General features: G+C 31.7%; 5 protein-coding genes across 5 annotated transcripts in view; 2 read left to right on the forward strand and 3 right to left on the reverse strand.

The window, feature by feature from the left end:
* Window positions 1–3,514, reverse strand: part of LOC108574533 (radial spoke head 10 homolog B-like) — a 5,896-nt gene extending 2,382 nt beyond the window's left edge. Inside the window, exons 1-6 of the mRNA XM_017937142.1 lie at window positions 3,369–3,514; window positions 3,111–3,214; window positions 2,561–2,708; window positions 2,285–2,490; window positions 1,126–1,416; window positions 806–1,015 (exon numbers count right to left, since the gene is read on the reverse strand). Of these exons, the coding sequence (XP_017792631.1) occupies window positions 806–1,015; window positions 1,126–1,416; window positions 2,285–2,490; window positions 2,561–2,708; window positions 3,111–3,214; window positions 3,369–3,514 (1,105 nt within the window). The remainder of the gene's footprint in view (window positions 1–805; window positions 1,016–1,125; window positions 1,417–2,284; window positions 2,491–2,560; window positions 2,709–3,110; window positions 3,215–3,368) is intronic.
* A 359-nt stretch (window positions 3,515–3,873) lies between these two features.
* Window positions 3,874–5,265, reverse strand: LOC108574535 (phosphatidylinositol 4-phosphate 5-kinase 5-like). The gene is made up of 3 exons (XM_017937143.1): window positions 5,039–5,265; window positions 4,580–4,886; window positions 3,874–4,053 (listed from the first exon to the last, which is right to left on the reverse strand). The coding sequence occupies exons 1-3, from the start codon at window positions 5,263–5,265 to the stop codon at window positions 3,874–3,876; spliced, it is 714 nt and encodes a 237-aa protein (XP_017792632.1).
* A 301-nt stretch (window positions 5,266–5,566) lies between these two features.
* On the forward strand, window positions 5,567–7,668 carry LOC108574536. Its single transcript, XM_017937144.1, has 5 exons — window positions 5,567–5,590; window positions 5,841–5,938; window positions 6,073–6,106; window positions 6,653–6,804; window positions 7,299–7,668. Exons 1-5 carry the CDS (start codon window positions 5,567–5,569, stop codon window positions 7,666–7,668), a joined length of 678 nt encoding a protein of 225 aa, XP_017792633.1.
* A 1,152-nt stretch (window positions 7,669–8,820) lies between these two features.
* On the forward strand, window positions 8,821–11,010 carry LOC108574537 (protein claret segregational-like). The gene is made up of 4 exons (XM_017937145.1): window positions 8,821–9,788; window positions 9,868–10,165; window positions 10,240–10,514; window positions 10,581–11,010. The coding sequence occupies exons 1-4, from the start codon at window positions 8,821–8,823 to the stop codon at window positions 11,008–11,010; spliced, it is 1,971 nt and encodes a 656-aa protein (XP_017792634.1).
* Window positions 11,011–11,854: 844 nt separating this feature from the next.
* LOC108574538 lies at window positions 11,855–12,573 on the reverse strand. The gene is made up of 2 exons (XM_017937147.1): window positions 12,503–12,573; window positions 11,855–12,434 (listed from the first exon to the last, which is right to left on the reverse strand). The coding sequence occupies exons 1-2, from the start codon at window positions 12,571–12,573 to the stop codon at window positions 11,855–11,857; spliced, it is 651 nt and encodes a 216-aa protein (XP_017792636.1).
* Between the last annotated feature and the right edge of the window lie 431 nt (window positions 12,574–13,004).

Here is a 13,004-nt window from a genome sequence, read left to right on the forward strand (position 1 = left end):
AAAGTGACCTTGAAATGACCTTCAAGAGTTGAAAAGAAAGTCGTTTCTTTTTCGGATAAACGATAACTAACATTACCACTCTTACGTAAAACAGTTATATAATTGCAAAAAAAAACATGTGCTTACTTTCAACGAAGTTAATTGCAAAAATTCAAATTTAGTAATTTCATTGGAGGATTCAGATTTTTCAAATGCTATTAAAAATAGTTACACTGTAAAACATTTTACAGTGTAAAAATACCCTACAACTTACTGATACAACCTTAAGATTCGTAAAATAAACAAAACAAGATTACTTTTTAAAGCACACGTCGCTCGAAGTAGATCTTTTGCAGAAAATGGGTATCCAATTTGTTGACACAATTCAAACACACAGTAGATAGGTAGTAAATTCTGATTTTCTTGGCACACGCTTCCTAGAATACATTTTATTTTAATTAAAAGATTTCAATTAAAATGTTGAAAAGAGATCCAACATTTTAAAAATTTCACAAATATCGGAATAAATACAATAAAACAATATACAACTGAGATTCTTGTAAGGAAAATCGTTTAATCCGAAAATTTTTATTTTCAGGAGGAAGAGATTTTTATTTTAGATAAAATTGTCTCCTCTTCAATACGTATGTATTTACGACAGTAAATGGATAACGATCGGGACATTTTTCGTATTATTGTCACATACGTATAAATTTTCACCAATTATTTTTTACAACGATATTAACTTCAAATTATTATTTTTTACGATATAACTTTAAATTGTTACGTTTTTTTACAGTGATATAACTTTAAACTGCTTACGTACCGACATGATTTCCAGCCTGAGGGTATATATTATTTTCTAACAACTTATGCAGACCACCAGCGAGTTTTCCATTCATTTCTACAGTTTCTACGTCGTCATATTTCGTATACAAATGCCACGAAATTTCTAGCAACGCATGCAAGAATTGCCAAATTTCAATCTTCTCGAAAGGATGATGAGGATCTTTCATTAAGGTGGTTTCATTTTTCGCTAAAATTATTTCAATCAAACATATTTCCACTAATAAGTATTATTTTAAAATTCTTTTCAAATTTCGTGGAAATTTTTAGTATACTCATACAGCACGATGAATAATTCACCTATGTAATCGTCGATTTCAATGAGACTGAGGCCCTTTCTATGAATACCACAATCTCTCCACATTTGCCATAAACACAGTCTAGTCATTACGAGATTACATTGATACGCTGACTTAGCGAACAATTTAGCATAATCATTGTAAATTTCACGTAAACGAAACATATGCAATGTTAAGCAATTGTACGTCCAACGTTCTTCATATCTCCAAACAGACTCTCCCGTATCTTCCTTGTACAATTTCGAATCGATCTCCGTTTGTGTACGTTCTTCTTGCTCACTTGCAACCGCAACTGTAGAACATTTTATGCAAAAGTTTTTACTACACTATAATCTATATAAAGACGATAAATGTTAGCAGGAAACAAGATATATATTAGGTCATCTCATAAGTTCGTGTCGAATTTTATAATTTAGGTCAATATTTCTAAGGAACTCTTAATTTTGATTAAAAACAAAAAACGTAAGCGCCTTCTCATTGTACAACTTGTAGGCGAGTCCGGGATGGAGAGAGGTTTGGCGGAATCAGCTGGTAAAGGCGAGAGACGAGACAGTTTTAATTCTAATAAATAACTAATAATTTATTCTACACGGACATGGCGAGTCCGGGATGGAGAGAGGTTTGGCGGAATCAGCTGGTAAAGGCGAGAGATGAGACAGTTTTAATTCTAATAAATAACTAATAATTTATTCTACACGGACACGAGTCCTATTCTCAATAACGCTCCTTCAATATACTTTTCTCACGCAAAGTTCGTTTTCCACACACACCTTTTTCCACACGCTATTCGTTTTTAAACTGTCCCTTGACGAGGGCGTTTCTTCTCTCCGCCAATTAGGGCTGTTTTCGAACGTACCCCTACGACGTTCCCCTTCTACCGCGATTTTGGCGGAAAAACCGTTTCGCCCGGGAACGTCGCTTTCCGTCCTTTACTTCTGGTGACCAGATTTATGGCACGTCTTACCCACGGTCACATCGGCACCATAAACCTGGCCACCGTCCCGATCGGCGCGGCTGACGACCACGTGGGCCGCCCCAAACCCTAAATTTTTGCCTACAAACTTTATTTTTTTTTTTGTAGGATCATTATGTCGATTTTCATTAAAATATTTCTCGCTTTTGGCACGAACTTATGTGACGACTTAATATTAATAAACAACCGGTTGAAATTGTCTGCATCAAACAGGAACAAGATTCGTTTTCACAGTCGTGACATTTTCCAGATGGAACCGCGGGTATTAAAGGTGGCTCCAGACTTTTTGGATCCAATAAACGAGTTATGTAATAAGACAAATCTGGAAACTGTTCTGGCTTTAAGATAGAAGTTACTGCAGTTTCCGTTAATTGATTAGGTTTGTCAACAAATCTGCAAAGGATTAAACGAATGTTTTCTTTATTTTCTTTAATTCTGAATTGATAAAAATTCGAATTCTTACGTATGTTTTATTTCTTTAACCGCGCGCACGCAGTTCTCTTCATCCTCCATTTCCGTTTCACATTCTAAAAGATCGCTTGCAACGTTAGAGGTATACAAAACGTCATTTGAAAACATTAAATTAGACTTGGATCTTTCGCCATTATTTCCTGAACGAAGTAAAAATATTTGCAATTTTATATTGTACAATTTCAATAATTAAAAGTGTTAATATTACAAATACGAAGACAGATTGTCGTTTATAATGTTCTAAATTTGTTCTAAACAAAGGGGATACATTTGTATGCAATTTTATATTGATAGTTCATTGAATGGAGATTAATAAATACATTAGTGTCAGCGGTATGTAATACTTTCATTGAAAATTTACGGTGGCAATTTTAAAAAGTGTTCACGTTACCAATTACAGTTCCATAACCGTGCTTTTTGTTGTTCTTCCAATATCCAGAAAATTTCGCTCCGCCTACGGAGTTCAATTTTATCTCTCCTGCGACAGCAATCTCATTAACACTTTTATCACAATTTTTTATGTCATAAAAATATTAATTCACCTTTGCCATTACGCATTCCGTAACGCCAATAGCCTGCATAGGAAGCTTCTTGTGGCCAAGTAAAAGTTTTATTAAAAAATCCGTTCCACACATACTCCCCGTAACTGTAAATAATTTTATATTCTCATATTTTTCATATTTCCATATTTTTATATTCTCATATTTTTATATTCTCATATTTTCACATTTTTATGTTTTTATATTTTCATATTTTATATTTATTTGAATCCATTGTTATAAATTTAGAGACCAACAAACCCATTTATTGCACCGCACGTCCATTCCCCGCGATAAACATTTCCGTTAGTCCAAGCCATGGTTCCGATGCCATCACGAATACCATTCTTCCATTGACCAACATAGCGATCACCGTTTGGATAAATTCGTAATCCAACTCCGTTCATTATGTCCATTACCCAATCACCGTCGTATGATCCATTATCACCGTAACGACAATAACTTTTGCAATAGATTCATTATTGTTTGCAGCAAAGTAGAACGAACGGCAATTATTTACGTGAAATACAGTAACACAGTGCATATATGATAATACGTTAAAAAGTATTCAGTGAACAGAAATTATTGCCAATCAAACTTTTTAATATCGTTTGTATTTTTTATTTTTACAATTCCTATTAATTGTAATTGTTTATCATCATGCTAAAGTCACAGATGGTTTTCGTTAGTGTGTAAAATTACAAATAATATTAATCAAGTGAAAATTCATTCTAGTTCACGTTACGTATAATTTAGTCTGTGATAATTACCCCATTCCGTGTCTTTGACCCATATGCCATTGACCACAGTACAGATAACGATTTTCTCCATCCACCATAGTTCCTCTACCGTGCCTATAGCCATTCAAAAAATCTCCCTCGTACCAACAAACACTATTCCATTCCAACAAACCTCTTCCATGCATACAATTCTGTTGAAATTCTCCCTGCGAATTATTTTAGCGCCTACTCGTGTGAAAATTAACTGACCGCTAATTACACTCCTGTCGTTGCAAAAAAATTGCAACACTTAGAAATTTGGGGTTGCACAAATCTGGAAATCACATATATTTTTGGGCTACTCTGAGAAAAGTGACCTTTTTTTAACCAAACTTCAATAATTTTTCCCTTTCAAACAATATATGTGAATTTCAGATTAGTGAGGTTTCATTTTTAGGGTATTGCAATTTTTTTGGCGAGCAGTGTATTTTTACTCTTAAGTTCGCTGCAACATGATTTGTACAAAATATATATGCTTCGTGCAAAAAAATGTAGGTTTTTGTAATACTCAGAGAAAAGACCTTGGAAAAGAATTTCTCTTCCACCATTTTCGAAACTGTTCAAATTATGTTTCAGAAATATTTTTCAGTATTATTAGAAACAAAGCAGATATTCTATTTGCACCGTCTGATATTATTTTACTGGTCGCTTATGTTAATTTGATGAACAGATAAATTAATTAAAAAATGTTACTTTATATTGGGCGCCATTGGACCATCTGTACACGCCCTCACCTTCCATCATTTTTCTACTAATACGACCTGTATACGTATTATTACTAATGAACTTTATGTTTGCAAATTCATCTGGCAATGATAATTTCCAGGGGAAATCGGAACGTGATCTAGATGCATCATTATTATATTCTTCAAAAGTATTATCGTTTACTTTGGATTCATTTGCATTTTCATAACCTTTACTCTCATTGTCCTCAAATATGTCTTTACAATTGTCTTCAACATTCTTTTCGTACGTTTTCCTTATATACTTTCCATCCCACCTATTTAAATAAGACTTATTTTTCGTTAATATAAAGAGTTTATAAAGAAGAGTGGGAGTGAGACGATTGGTAAAGAATTAAATGGCTGACTAGGAGAATCTTACATAAATGTCGAAGTTTATTTAAAAATTTAGCGAAAGAAATATAATTACTCTTTTACAAAATATTTTAGGATATCATTGTAAAGTAAATGAATGAATTCCTCCTTGGCATTATATTTACGACGTTTTTCAGCCAAAATATCTTCAAGTGGCAACTCCTGTGTTGTTTCACTTTCCTCTTCGACATCTTCAATTTCCTCTTCCTCTTCGTCAAACGATGTCGAAGGAATAACCTTTCTACATTTTTCTTTAATAACTTCTTTTAACGCAGAATTCATTTTTCTCTATTTTTTTTTTTTTTTCAAGTAAACTTAAAACTTATTTTTATTCAATTTATTTACAGCTAACTGAATTCGTTAATAAATATCAATATGTTAAGATTATAAGTATTATTGTGAGACTCTATATTTATATAGAGATATAAAGATACCAGAAATTCAGAAACATTTTATGTGACACTTTCGATGATATTTGACGCTATATTCAGAAATATTTTTATTCACTTCTTATGTTATTCCGTAATACGAAATATTAATAAAAGTAAACGATATTTTCGAATTAAAATTGAAAATAGACAATATGCCAGCTAAAGAAAAAATGAACGTAAGATTAATTATTTTTTTATCGAAAATATTGTAAAATTTTTATAAATTATGAAATTTTAATATATTAATATTTTCTGTGTATACTATTATGGAGAGAATCCTGATTTAAAAAGTTGTAACTATGAAAGAGAAATATTATTTAAATTAAATTCATTTTATGAAACAATTATTCAGACAAAACCTTTCCGAATTAGTATTCAGTATTTATTATTATGCAAAAAGTATTTTAAACAATGATTATATTCTAGGCTGTCTTGCCAATTTGTGAAGATGAAGTTAAAGATTTGGAACTACTAGTCTTCCATACGCCTGTCAAATATAATAGCAAAGTAAAAGTCCATGATTGGTAAGAGTGCAAATGTATAGATAAAAATATTTTTTCATTTTTACTTAATCGTATCCACTTAACTATGTATTAGATATTTCATTATACTTTTATTTTTTACTTTTACTTATTACATTCAACTATGCATTATACAGGGTATTTGGCCACTCCTGGAAAAAAATTTCAGGGGTGATTCTAGAAGCCAAAATAAGACAAAAATGAAGAAAAAAAAAATTGCGTTCGAGGCTTCGTTTTTTAGTTATTAATGTAGAGAAGCGGTAGAGGATGAAACCACGTGACCGGCCCCATACATTTGGCCCCGGCTTAGTTTGACCTGATAAAAAAATATTGAAAAGTAAAGGAGTAAGGTACTTCCCCCTCCTCCGCCGCTTCGTTATACGTAGCAACGCACCTTCGTTACTGCCATTAATATAGATTCTAAAATTATTGAATCAATCATGTATATACATAGTTCTGTCTGAGAAAGAAGCAAACTGAAGTATTACAAATGTTAAATAATTTTATAATCAAAGACAGTGAATCAGTAAGCTAAGAAAATGTACGTACATAATAATACTAAAAGCTTCAGTTTTGACTTTTAGTGCAATAATTTGTTATTGTAAATATCCTTATTTGTATAGAAAAATTTATTGTAAAATAGAAAAATTTTTAATAACATGATACATTTCTGAAACTGGTTTTTCATTTTTTAAAAACAGAAAATTTTTTCTTCAGAAGTCATCGTATCAAAGACTGGGTCCAGAAGATGCCTGTACAGGAATTTCTGAAACACAAACTATGCTATCTCAAATACAATTAAAAGATTTGTACAAACCGATATATCCACAACGTACTTTACTTAATATGAAGTCTTCTGCATTGGCAGGGTATGCATTCATTACATTATATTTTATTAAACTAATCTATTTACATAATCAGGGCTATGTATTTCGAGATAAATATATTCAAAAATTTTGCGATTGGTGTGCCTTTTTATCTCTATTGAGGAAATTCAGAAAAATCACACCTTTGAAAGAGAAGGCAGTATGTACCAAGTCCTCCAAAATGATTTAGAGCCCTTTACGATTAACTTGTCAGAATCGTAAATTTATTTGAGTGGCTATTGGCAATCTACAAGGAAAGTTTCTGTGATTCAAATTGACAACTGTGGTTCCATCTACCAAACTTTCCCTGTAGTATGTCTGTTTTGTGTCTCTCTTAGGATATATCTACTTTGTAGAACCGATATAATAAATCATATAAACCGATATATGCATAATAATCAATGAGAGTAACTGTTCTTCACAACTCTTTTATAAATCGAAATCGTTACAGTAACTATTTTCAATTAAATTAGTTTTGAATTTGTAACGTATCGCAGGACAGAAGAAGAGAAAGAGTCGTCGTTAATGGATATAATGTACGATTCTGAAGAAGCTCGTTGCATGGATTATAGGACGACAACGGAAATTGACTATAGGTCGCATTATCCTGTAAAGGCAAAATTATTACCACCGCCACCGCCACCAGAACCATGGCTTTTAAATCGACGAACCATTGGTTACAGTCTTGAAGAATTGGAAAAACGAGATGGAATGCATACGTTTTTAGATGACAATATGGAGCTTCATCGAAACATAGCTGATTTAAAGTCAAGAAGAAACAAAGTACATGAATTTTCGATTCAAGACAGTCATTCTCTACAATCCGCTGATTCTTCTAACATAAAAGAGTGTACAATTCAAAATTAAAATGTGTAAATAATTGGCAGATTATATTTTGTGAAACATTGTATAGAGTTTCCCGGGTTAGTGTAACAGCATTTAAGATAGAGAAGTTACAAAACTTATGATTTTTTACATGATCGGTATTTTAGAACATGAAACACAAGTTTCTAAGTACATATAAGGTGCTAGATCTATTCTAAATCTCGTCTGTGCTATCACCATAGACGACGTGTATCTAAGTATACAAACAGTGTCCATACAAACGTCACTTCGATGGGGGAATAAACTTCGCCATCTAATGCAATTTCTTTTAAGTTATTTATTATGCCTCACTTGCTTTTTTATTTAAAGAACAATTAAATTAAAAAATCATTCAGTTATATGCGCACTAATAGTACTAAAGAAAATTCATAAGGTCGCTATATACAAGAATACAAATTTCATTATGTAGTTAATGCTCTTGGATATGATGTAATAAAGAATCTTGCACAAAACGTTTTCGCGAGAAGCTGCCATTGGCTGACTCTTCTATTCCCTCGAACGATTGGTTGCCGTATTTACTAACCTCTGATTGGTTATATTCAGACAAATTTAAGTTCAAATAAACGTAGCGGTTGTTGTTTAACCGCGGTTCGACCGTTGTGGAGTAGAACGTAGCGTCGTTCCTGACTATTTCTGCGAGAATTATAATTAATTCGATTTTATGTTGCAAACTTAATGAAAAATATGCCTCCGCGTGTTAAATAAGTTTACTGTTCTGAGAATATTAGGTAATTTAGCGCTAAATAATTAATTTATAGACGTGTGCCTGCGAGGAACTAGATTGTATTATTTTGGGAAACGAGGTTTGTTTTATCATATTGTTGTTACAGTCGTTCGTATATATACTTTTCGTCACGAACAATGTATCTTAGAGTTTGTATAATCAAATTTTAAGTGATTAAACAGGTATTTATTAAAAGAAATCGTAGAATTTATTTGACGATCGTTCTCAGAGTACTTTAAGGTACAGTGTGATTTAAAGAAGCATGTACGGTGAAGAGGAATAGATTCGTTTTATAATAATTAAGTAATGTGTTGAAAGTGTTGGTAATGCATGTGTGGGCTCTATTGAACTTTTATAGCATTCAGTTTACTTTCATTATATTTTTTATTAATGAAAATGATTATGCTTAGATGGAGTCACGCTTACCAAAGCCAAAAGTCAATTTAACAAAAATAATTAGCACAATGAATAACCAAAAAGCAGCAGAAGATCAAAATAATATCCCTTATGCAAGTTCTAGTGGTGCTTCTAGAGTGTTGAAAAAAGCAAAGAGTACAATGAACATTAATGTGAAAGGTATAAATGAGAGTAAAACTCTGCTTAAACAAAATATTAGAAGATCAAAAAGCACATTATCCACTGCTACTAAGATTTTGAAAAGACCAGCTGCTGCACCCATAATGCATGGAGAAGCTAAAAAACCATTAATTAGGCCTTCTGCTAAACCAGTTGCTCAACGAACTGGCACTATATTAACAACTAAATCCAGTCAAAATACCACAGGTAGAAAAGTGCAAAATGATAATGCACCAAAACCTTCTAAGTGGGACATAAAGGGTCGATTAGCTCATACACATGATATGTTGTCTAATGTAAGACAACAACTTAAAGAATCTGTATCAAAGTGCAATGAATTACATGAACAAGTAAATACATTAAAGGCAAATGAAGCTATATATAAAACAAAAGCAGAAGAATATGAAACTAAGAATAAGGTATTGAATAGTGAACTAAAAGAAATGAAAGTAGAAATGAATAAGGCACAAGAACAAAGAGAGGATTTAGCTAAACGCCTAAAAGAATCAGAGGAATCCTTTCAGAATGCCACAAACATGTTGGAAACTTTTAAAGAGAAATGTAGTTCTCAAGAAATCATATTGCAAAGGCATGACTCTGTAATCAAAGATTTAGAAACAAGATTACAGAATCAAATAGAAATTAATGAAGAGTTAAATGCAACTAAAAATGCGTTACAATCTTTGGTTCATACAATGGATAAAGATCGTAGAGTTTTACATAATGCTATACAGGAATTGAAAGGAAATATCAGAGTTTTCTGTAGGGTGCGTCCTAGGACTCCAACTGAACTTGGCAAAGCGTATGTGTACCATATATATAAATGTTTAATTTTCAAGTATAAAACAATTTTCTAAAAAAACCATTTATATTGTCCACAGGATGTGTGCCATGAACTTTGTAGATGAGTGTACTATTGAAGTAAGAAAATCTGATGGATCTGATGTAGTTAGCTGTAGTGGAAAGTGGAGAGGAATTCGACAGGAATTTTCTTTCGATAAAGTTTTCCCGCCAACGGCTAAACAAGAAACTATTTTCGAAGAATTAGCCATGTTAGTTCAATCTGCCTTAGAAGGATATAATGTTTGTGTATTTGCATATGGGCAGACTGGTTCTGGTAAAACGTACACTATGGAAGGTTTACCCGGCATTGAAACGGAAGGCATGATATCTAGAACGGTATGGTGTATCCATTTAGTATAAATTATTTATCAGTTGCAATACGAAACAATATATTTTTCATATTCTTGTAGGTACGGCATATATTTCAAGAAATGAAACAGTTCCAATTGCTTGGCTGGGAATACAGAATAGAAGCCAGTTTCCTTGAAATTTACAACGAGCATATTGTCGATTTACTCGATTCACAATCAAAAATGCATGAAATCCGAATGACTGATAGTAAAGGGCACGATTTATACGTCAGTAATCTCAAGATAGAAGAAATACATAGCCCTGAAGAATTACACGAGTGCCTTATAACAGCGCAACGTAATAGAGCAGTTGCTGCTACTCAGTCAAACGAACGGTATATCTGCATGTTTTATTTTACAAGTACAAATGTGTAATAGATTCATGAAATATAATTTTTCAGATCGTCAAGATCGCATTCGGTAGCTAGAATAAAACTTATTGGAACGCATCAAACGAAAGAGGAAGTTTCGATAGGAAATCTGAACTTAGTCGATTTAGCGGGTTCTGAACGATTGAAAGGCGAGGAATCGATTCGAACAGCAGAAACAAAAAATATTAATAAATCATTGGCAAATCTGGGTAACGTTATTCTTGCTCTTTTGAAAAAGCAAGAACATGTTCCATACAGAAACTCGAAGCTTACTCATTTATTGATGCCGTCTCTGGGTGGTAATTCAAAGACTCTTATGTTGCTAAATATATCGCCTCTGGACGAATGTTACAATGAAACATTGAACTCATTGAGATTTGCTAGCAACGTGAACAACTGTAAAACAGGCAATGCAAAGAGAACGCGAACAGTTTTACAAAACTCAATACAGTTTAATTAAATATCATTCTCGTTGCAGTTGAAGATTTAAATATATTTTCAAAGGACATGACTTGCACGCAGAGCATCAACAGTAATAACTGTATGATACCGAGCTGTGAAAGCCTCAAATCTTTGAACCAAAGATACATGTTTTAAATGTTAAAAATCCCGTTTTAATAAGACTGCAAAATAAAAATGTATTTTATAATTTCTGAATAATAAAAATAGTTTCTTAAGCTTAAAAATAGTTTTCTAGGAAATTTTCTAATGTGTGACTACAATGACTACAATTCTTATGTTTGTATATATCGTAATCGTTATATTCATTAACATGTATATAAATTGTATATAACTGTTATACTTCTTCACACATTGTATGTAATGTAATGTATTCAAAAAAACTGGCAACAAAAAGTATTTTTAACTGTGTGGATTGCAAATTGTTTAATAAATTCTGTATTTTTATGTATAGTAATGTCTTTTTCTTCTACAAGCTGCGCGATTCCCATTATCTTATATTCCTCTATCTTCGAAATATAGTTCTTACTTTTAGGATCGTTACCCGAGTAAGTCTAGCCTACTGCTCGAATATACTGCTGTACAGTAAAAAAAGGTAATTTTTGAATTTACACTCGTTTTTATCCTTTGTTCCGCGAAAATTGTTTCATAGATACAACTTAGTGCGCATTAAAACAATATCATTGATATGTATTCGAAATGTGTAAATGTATAAAATTATTATCCTATGCTGAGGAATATAAGATTAAATTAAAGAGTTTTGTATCGTGTAGCATATTCAAATTTTAAATAAAGACATTCATGTAAATAAGAATATTTTATTCAAAACGACTCTCATAAGATAACTATTTATAGGTCGATTTTATACGAATAATATATCTTGCAGACACTCCTGATATGCATGGATTAAAAAATTGAGGTTTCCTTAAATTTGCTAAGAATTTTTGAAATTCTGGCGAAGAGCTAACAATGCGTTTTTGTATATATTTTTTCGGCGGTCCATCATCACTTCTTTTATAATTGTTCGAAGATTTTAGATCATTCTTTATATATGCACAACTTTGATCTAGTAAATATTTGTGCATTAAATTATTTTTTAATTGTTGATTACTGAAGTACTGATAAAGTTCATAATTGTTAGATAGTAACAATGTATAACTGTTAAAGATAATTTCATTCTGTATAATATATATGTTTGTATTTAATTCATTAAAATTTTTGTTTTTTTCCAAAGTATACACATCTTTATCATCCCGATTTAATTTCGTTCGTAAATGCTCTTTACAGTTTTCAAATTTGACAGTTAATTTAGTATGCAAATTAGCATCATCGCAATTACGTATGTTTTTACCAGAGATACTATCTTTTTTAAGGTTTCTTCCAAGGAATATGAAATAAAGGACATGTGGAGAATATTTATATGCCCTGTGAAAATTCATCCAAATTAAAATATAATTGTCATTGAATGTTTAGAATAAAAAATATTTACTTACATAGTATTCCATATTTTTATCACTATTTTCACGTATTCTTGCAAACACATGAAAAATATTACAAGAGACATAGATATAAAGATATGCACACATTGGAACACATCTTTCAACATCAGTATTATGTTACATACACTATACTTTGTCGTTGTAATATGTAACATTTCTTCCATAATTTCTGCCTTTGTAGAAATATTGTATGGAATTTCAAAATTTGAATTTTGTAGATAAAATAATGTAGCTAAATGAAAACAGTTATGATAATTAAATAAATATTCCGTAAGCTCGTGTAATATTTACCTTCGTGCTTTAAAATGTTCGAGTGATACGTATTACTCGCACACAAAGCTATCCATAATCCGATTCCCCAGAAAAATAAAATATCCCACGAAATGTAACGTGATCTTTTTTGCTTAAACAACTTTAAATATCGATGAAACATTGCAAAAATTATGGTACTTAAATGTATCTACTTTTCTCGTCAGTAGATAACAGTCCACTACCA

The sequence above is a fragment of the Habropoda laboriosa genome, unplaced genomic scaffold, assembly GCF_001263275.1.
Source record: "Habropoda laboriosa isolate 0110345459 unplaced genomic scaffold, ASM126327v1 scaffold175, whole genome shotgun sequence".
In the NCBI taxonomy this organism is placed as follows: Eukaryota; Metazoa; Arthropoda; class Insecta; order Hymenoptera; family Apidae; genus Habropoda; species Habropoda laboriosa.

Coding starts and splice junctions, on each gene's coding strand:
- LOC108574535 (XM_017937143.1), bottom strand. CDS start 5,265: ATGAATTCTGCGTTAAAAGAAGTTATTAAAGAAAAATGTAGAAAGGTT. Junction 4,887..5,038: donor CTAAAATATTTTGTAAAAGA/GTAATTATATTT, acceptor TTATTTAAATAG/GTGGGATGGAAAGTATATAA. Junction 4,054..4,579: donor CCAATGGCGCCCAATATAAA/GTAACATTTTTT, acceptor AATAATTCGCAG/GGAGAATTTCAACAGAATTG.
- LOC108574536 (XM_017937144.1), top strand. CDS start 5,567: ATGCCAGCTAAAGAAAAAATGAAC. Junction 5,591..5,840: donor CAGCTAAAGAAAAAATGAAC/GTAAGATTAATT, acceptor ATTATATTCTAG/GCTGTCTTGCCAATTTGTGA. Junction 6,805..7,298: donor AAGTCTTCTGCATTGGCAGG/GTATGCATTCAT, acceptor AACGTATCGCAG/GACAGAAGAAGAGAAAGAGT.
- LOC108574537 (XM_017937145.1), top strand. CDS start 8,821: ATGGAGTCACGCTTACCAAAGCCAAAAGTCAATTTAACAAAAATAATT. Junction 10,166..10,239: donor AAGGCATGATATCTAGAACG/GTATGGTGTATC, acceptor ATATTCTTGTAG/GTACGGCATATATTTCAAGA. Junction 10,515..10,580: donor GCTACTCAGTCAAACGAACG/GTATATCTGCAT, acceptor ATAATTTTTCAG/ATCGTCAAGATCGCATTCGG.
- LOC108574538 (XM_017937147.1), bottom strand. CDS start 12,573: ATGTCTCTTGTAATATTTTTCATGTGTTTGCAAGAATACGTGAAAATA. Junction 12,435..12,502: donor ATAAAAATATGGAATACTAT/GTAAGTAAATAT, acceptor GAATTTTCACAG/GGCATATAAATATTCTCCAC.